The 7,297-nt window shown below is 48.1% G+C and overlaps 1 protein-coding gene across 1 annotated transcript in view; it reads left to right on the forward strand.

Moving 5' to 3' along the window:
* Emp2 (epithelial membrane protein 2) overlaps positions 1-7,033 on the forward strand; it is a 32,776-nt gene extending 25,743 nt beyond the window's left edge. The window contains exons 3-5 of the mRNA XM_055597683.1: positions 684-789; positions 3,335-3,481; positions 4,310-7,033. Coding sequence (XP_055453658.1) covers positions 684-789; positions 3,335-3,481; positions 4,310-4,497 — 441 coding nt within the window. The 3' untranslated portion in view covers positions 4,498-7,033. The remainder of the gene's footprint in view (positions 1-683; positions 790-3,334; positions 3,482-4,309) is intronic.
* The last annotated feature ends 264 nt before the right edge of the window (positions 7,034-7,297 follow it).

The following is a 7,297-nucleotide window of genomic DNA, read 5'->3' on the forward strand; positions in this document are numbered from 1 at the left end:
ACACACACACACACACACACACACACACACACACACACACACACACAGACTTCTGCTATTTTACCATATGAATCCCACCACCTTCTATTTCCCATGTCTTTTAAAGCCTCTTCTAAGTTCTGATCCCATCCTTGGTCCCATGACCTATAAGCACACACACATAAATATATACACATGCATAATCCTGAATCCAGTTCCTCATGAGTGTTTGTCTTGCTGTGTTCACCCATTTTTCTCCAAATGTTTTGATTTTTTTTTCCCATGGGTGTACAAAATTCCGTCATGTAGTGTGCCATATTCACCCGACAGACACCTAGGCTGGTTCCATTTCCTGGCTACTGTACCAGGCTGCCCCCTGACATCATCCTTCAATCTACACATTCCCCTTCCATTCCGGTAGAGCTGGCCTCCATTTACCCTGATGGCTGATAACTTACTATGTTTCCCCAATGGCCAGCTCAGGTCCTTCTGGAGCCCTGCAGCCTGGCATCTGGGGCTCAGTAGAGACCCAGAACTGAACTGAGGCCTCTTGACTCAGAGCGTGTGTTTGAACAAAGTCCCCAGGGGTCTCCCTTGTGGTCTGCCCCCTGAGAAGCAGGCTGTGTGGTGGAAGCCCACTTCTCCTCCACACAGCAAGACCCGGGATCTGTGTCCTTCACCAGCAGCTTCCATTCCCTTTGCAGGCCTGGTGGGTGGGAGAAGGCTTCTCAGCTGACCTCTGGAGAGTGTGCACCAACAGCACCAACTGCACAGAGATCAACGACCTGAGCGGCACTGACATCTTTGAAGGTGAGTGTGTGAGAGTGGGACTTTGGTGTCCCTGCCTCTCCTCCCTACTGAGCAGACCCAGCCGGGTCCATCTCAGTGGCAAGTTGATCTGCTTGCTCTCCATCCTGTATGTCATGCTGCTGTAAGCCCTAGGAACAGACAGCCTTGGTAAACAGCGTCAGCCAGGACAGCCTGCTGAGCCCAGGGAAGTTAGTGTTTCTTCGGCCTCTGCTGTTGCTGCTCCATGCCCTCCATGTGGGATTATTTCTGTATTATTGCTGTTTAAATTAGGATCCATGAACTACTAGCTAAATTCAGCTCAGGACTTGTTTTGGTATGGCCCAGGAGCTAAGAATGGTTTTGACATTTTAAAAGAGTTGTGAAGAGAACAAAATCCCCAAAACAAAGAAAAAAAAGAAAAGAGAAGAAGAAGAGGAGGAGGAGGAGGAGGAGGAGGAGGAGGAGGAGGAGGAGGAGGAGGTGGAGGAGGAGGAGTAATGACCAGAAGCTTGAAGTATTTATTGCCTGCCTCTTTGGGGGGAGGGGGGCGGAGGATTGCCACCTCATGTAAATTTATCTGAGACATACCATCAGTGGTAAACTGGTGTCATGGGCAATGAAAACAGGCAGACATACTAGAGACCCTCAGTGAAGTTTGGCCCGACTGGCTCCCAGTCAAAGGTCAGGGGCCATGGCACACATGTTGACATTAGTCAGTTCTCTCTGTCTCCCATGTGGGTCCTGGGGCTTTAACTCAGGTTGTCCCCCATGGTGGCGGATGCCTTAACCAGAGCCCACCCTTCCCCCACTTTTTTGTGCTAAACAGAAACAAAATGTAAGCAGCCCAAGCACAGTTGTAGCTGCCCCTCTAGGTCTGCAGGACTGCTTCTGACAGCCCACGAGGATCCCAAAGGATGTAAAATGGCACAGAATTACTTGGAACCTATGCAGACCCTCATTTATAATTGAGTTTTTAGATGACTTGCAATGTGGAACACAATCTCTGTATGTCATTTCATTTGTGTGGATCTGGTATGGTACATGGCAAATTCAAATGTTGCTTTCTGGAACTTTCTGGGTTCTCTATTCAACTGACACACCTAAGAAATGGTTGTTGAGTCCAAGGATGCAGAAGCTGTGGCTATGGAGGACCATCTTAGCAGGTGGTATAAGATGCTAACCCTGCAACAGAGCCCATTCCTGATGCCTCCAGGAACTCCAAAGCTATCGCAAGGTCACAGGCCCCCTCTCCACTGACTCTCTGCTTTTGGTATCCTCTCTGGGCTCCACCCACACTGGCATCATGGGCTGCCAGTGGCACAGTCTGCAACTCAGTGTCAAGAAAGCCTATCCTGAAAGCACATAGCCATTTTTCCTTGCAAAGCCAGTTTCTGCATTTGCCTCATCACAGGATATGAATCACCTGGGGTCCTTGCTAAAAATATAGCTTCTTGGCACCCGCCCCAGAGTGATGGCAGCCGAGTGGGGAGTATACCGTTTGAACAAGCCATCCTAGGTGGCTCCTTGGAAAGTTTAATAAGTAATGTTAAAATGTTCACAGGGTTACAACCCTGGCCTGTTTTGAAATTCCCCTAGAGACTTGAGAAGCCCCCCAATGGGTGTTCTCAATGCCTGGCCTTCCGGTTCATTTCATCTCAGGAAAGTCTGGTAATATTTTTCAGAATAGAGCTATCATTTACAAACATGGAAATACAGACTTCTTAAGGGCTCTTTGGATCAAGGAGTTTTGACATATAAATATATAAATATATAAATATATATTCCTAGCAAACCACCACTAAACACAAAGTAGAGAACATTCCTAACACTCACAAGGTTCTTTGGCCAAGCCCTCTCAATCCTACCCAGGGAATCCTGTCCCTATGGAACTGTTTTCCCACCCCCCCCCCCCCCCCCCGCTGGCTTATTTTCACCTGCTCTTGGACTTTGAGGTGTGAAGTCAGGTGATGTGTTTGTGCTGGAGAGGTTGTTTGTTCACCATAAGGTTAGGAAGCAGGGCCAGGTGTTCTCCATGGGACCCTGATCTGTAGCTGGGATGTATTAAAAGCCCGCTGTTCTTTACAAGCTCTGCTACCGGGCCAGCTTCAGGCAAGCTAAAAGGCTGCAGATTGAGCCCCAGGTGCTGTACTTTTAAAAGGCCCCCTTTCCTGAGCTTGACAGGTAGGCACTGTGAACCAGAGCAGGAAGAAGTCGGAGTAATGGGTTCTGGCTCCATCTTCTGGTCAAGTTGGTATTTTGGTCAAGTGCCTAGCTGGATGAGAAAAGGTAGTTGGGCTGGAAGACTCCACGGCTGCACTGGTGGTCATGCTGGCCAGGTGTATCCAAGCTGTGCCCACAGAGCACAGTAACTGCGAATAGTGCCCAGCACAAGGCTGTAAATGTCCTGAAGACATGAGCTTTACCTTGATTTTGCAGATCTGTTTACAGATGATAACATTGTGATACAATGCCTAAAGGTCGGATGGACATGCCTGGCTGTAAACAGTCCTGGGACCCTCTCTGTGAGGCCGTGGCCTTCAGCCGTGCCTTTCTCTTCTCCCCACAGATTACTCCATCATGCAGGCGGTGCAGGCCACCATGATCCTCTCCACCATCCTCTGCTGCTCCTCCTTTCTCATCTTCCTGCTCCAGCTCTTCCGCCTCAAGCAGGGAGAGAGGTTCGTCCTGACCGCCATCATTCAGCTCTTGTCATGTAAGTGAAGCAGGAAGCTGTCTCTACTGCCTGCACATAAATGAAAAGGCCAGGAACTGAATCTTAAATCTTACGGTATTCAGATAGCCGCCAGCCTGCGGAGCCAGAGCAAAGTCCACCTTCTGGATCCTTGTTCTGGGATCCTTCTTATGGAGTGCCAGAGCAAACAATAAACCAATTTCAAGTTCAGATGGACCCTCTGGCCAGGTAGCTCTTGTCTCTGAGATTCCCCTTTCCCTCATCATCATCTCTGTTGCAGACATCAAGGCCACGAAGTCTTGCATTCCTTCTCAGTCTCCACTTTGGATGGCATGTAGACTTATAAGGTTAGCTCGGAACAGATCAGTGTCAGGGAACACAGAGCTTCCTTCCTCTAAATGAAATATTCTTACATAGCTTATCACAGTGCTCCTGCATTGTACCCTCATCAAAAGAACGGGAGAAGAGAAGTTGGGGAACACCCAGAAAGAAGCTGGGCCACACACTAAGTGTGGAGAAGTTTGGATTTAGTTTTGGAGAAAGGGAAGGTGTCCCCAATGCATGAAGCCTGAGCTCGGGTTTGTGAAGAGAACAGCAAGAGCAGTCTACAGTGTGTTGTCTGGGTACAGAGTGGAAGGAACAGCATGCCGAGTGGAAATCCTGGGATGAAGAACCCAGGGCAGTGAGAGCTGGACTATGGAGGGGCCAGACCAAATGGGTTCTCATAAGCCATGGGAGGGACTAGAAGTCTGTATCCTAAGCTAGTGGGAAGCCATTAACAAGTGTTAGGCTCATTCCAAACTAAGCATGGTCTTTAGCATATCTGAACCCTGGCTTTGTTTCTGACAGGTCTGTGTGCCATGATCGGGGCTTCCATTTACACGGACCGGCGCCAAGACCTTCACCAACGGAACTACAAAATCTATTACCTACTGCAAGATGGCAGCTATGGCTACTCTTTCATTCTAGCCTGGGTGTCTTTTGCCTTCACTTTGATCAGTGGCCTCATGTACATGATTCTGAGGAAGCGCAAATAGGTTTCAGGAGCCCAGCCACTCTCCCCACAGTATGGCATCCACGTTCACATAACCATTTTGTATATAATCATTTTTTTGTGTGGTTTTCCTAGCAAACGTATTGTTTCCTTTAAAAGCGTATGTATGTATGTATGTATGTATACATACATACATACATACATACATACATACATACATACATACATGTATATATATAGACAGAAAGAGACAGAGACAGAAGAAGAAAGAGGAGTTTCTGCATTCTTGGGATCAGAGACCAGATCATGAAGGCTGGCATTCAGGATGTCTGCCCACAGAAGTCTCAGCAAGGCCCAACAAGATCCAGCAATGTGGAAACCACAGGATGCTTTTCAACAGCGGATCTGGGGTGGGGTATGGCCAAAGAAGGGGAAAGCCTGTCTTAGGGGGTAGAGTCTTTGTAGATTTCTGCCCTGCCCTCTTCCCCTGCCCACTCCACTCTGGCAGCTGCAGGTGGGATAATGAGGGGTCCAAATGAGGGCCATCTATCCTCAGATATTAACTCTAAGTTGGTGTAAGAAGCCAGCAAAGACTAGCCCTGGTTTGTCTGTCAGGGACTCAGAGTTCCCCAACCCCGCTGCAGTGAGTTAGGTCATCACACAAATTTGCTGATGTCTGCTCATGTTTTCCTTAAGGATAGTGACCGCTGACCTAGCTGTCATGTTTAGGCACCGAGTCTCCACAGGTAATTCCTTAGGGCATCTGTTACATTCGGACTCTCAAGTCCCCTTACATGACCCTCAAAATCCTTCATCAAAGGAGTGGGCTTGGGTATCTGAATTTCTGATGAGCTCACTGCAAAATGCTTAGATGCGCTAAAATTGGGTCAGAGTCCTAGAGCCAGGGGAGCAGAGCCACCCTGTAAAAGTTCACAGTCTCATCACATTGAGATGACCCCACTGCCAGTCACATCTTGGCTTCTTGGCAGCTCTTGCTACCTCTTCCATGGCTATTCATATCTGGGCCACTTGTGCCCCACTCCCAGGCCATAAGCTTATACCTGGGAGGTAGGCTAGGCACCCCTTCCCTGTCCTGCCTTGTAAGGTCTCTCCTTTTTCTTGCTGCCCTTCTTTCTAATGTGGGTGCTTCTTTTAGGCCCCTGTTACTAGAGCCTCAGGAGATCTATCTTCCATTCATTCATCCACCAGTCATTCAACATGAATGAGTCTTGCAACATGTCAGGTGCAAGGGATACCTTTCAAAACAGTTCCTTGTGGGACTCAGAGTCTAGTGAAGAACACACACCAGAAACCAATTAGAAAAACTGCCAGCCTTGATAGAGCAGCAGGAATCCCACCAGAGATTCAATACCTCCTAGGGTGAGAGGGAGCCCACTTTCATCATGCCTGCTTTTAAGTGCCTTAGTGTATCTAGACTGCTCTAAACAGAGTTCCATTCAGCTCCAGCAGATGCCATTCATCGGGCAGTGCCCTCTGGGTTCTACCAGAGAATACTTCAGAGCCATGGCTCTTAAGATGGGCATTGAAGGCTGCACTCCAGTCAGTTCCAAGGATAGCACTGGAGGAGTGATGTGCCAGACCTAAGACTCAGGAACTCTGTGATGGCCACCTCTTCCCTGTGGTATCCTTTCCTTTCCCATAATTGAGCATCAAGTTATGGTGGTGACTGTGGGACAGGGTTGTATATTTGTGTTGTTTAAATATTTATATGTGAGGGGAGAGGTCACTTGCCACCAGCTCAGTCCCAGTGGAGCTGGGGATGCTGGGTCTCAGTGGCTTTAGGACCACCGATGACATATCCTCAGTACATGACTGGCTTCCCTATTTCTCTTCCTTTCCTTCCTTCCCTTGGAAGGACTGCCGAGGTGACATGTGCCAAAGCTAGGACAAATGACCATGTCTTGCCTCGATGGAGACTGTCCCATAGTTCACTGTTGGCTAGATCATAGGGTTGTTTCAGTATCTTGAGAAGCCGAGAGGAAGCCAGTCTAAAGTGTCCACTTTACCTTCCCATTGGGTGCTTTTCTGAAGTTGTTGCTTAATAATTATTCTGAGAGTCACGATGGAAACAGAGACCTGAAAGCCCGATCTGAGCCAGCACGAATTCACACCTCAGAAAACCCCAGGGCTGCAGAAGTGTCCCTGTCCAATGCAATGGGAATGGTCCTGTGGGTTGTCTTGGCTGCTCCCTACTGTGGCCAGAATTCAGTGCCCACATCCACCTATGACATGAGGTACCTCTCTCCTGCTTTGTGCCCTGCATTTGGGATGCTAGAAAGAGATGAGGGTTGAGGGAGAAAAGATCTGCCCTTCTATGTAGGATCAGCTCTCAATTGGTGCTTACCACTAGTTACCAAAGAACAACAACAGTCAGCTGGGAAACCCAAGAAGCAAATATTAGGACCAAACCTGTCACTGTATTTAAAGGAACTTTAGTTTGCTCATCTTTCAACATTTTTATAAAGTGCTGTAATTCATGGGGTGGGGCATATGACAGAGACAGACTAACCCGTGTTTGTCAATTGCATTAAAATTATTTTGGGTCTCTGTTTAATGAATTCAGACAATGTTTGTGTGGTGTTGTGTTTATTGTCTTGGATGCCGGAGAAGCAAGATACTTCCTGTTTCTTCCTACCCTCTGCTAAACGCTGTGAGCCTGTGTATACCCAAGCAAATAGCTGCATCCTAGAATGTTCCTATTAACTGAAGCTGGATGAGGACAGCCTAAATGTGGACCTACTATGCCCAAATGTACACTCATTACACACAGTCACACCCCTCCCCAGGAGCTGTGTCATAAACACACCCAAGTGGGGACTGTC

This window comes from Psammomys obesus, unplaced genomic scaffold (assembly GCF_907164565.1).
Source record: "Psammomys obesus unplaced genomic scaffold, mPsaObe1.curated_primary_1811, whole genome shotgun sequence".
Classification (NCBI taxonomy): Eukaryota; Metazoa; Chordata; class Mammalia; order Rodentia; family Muridae; genus Psammomys; species Psammomys obesus.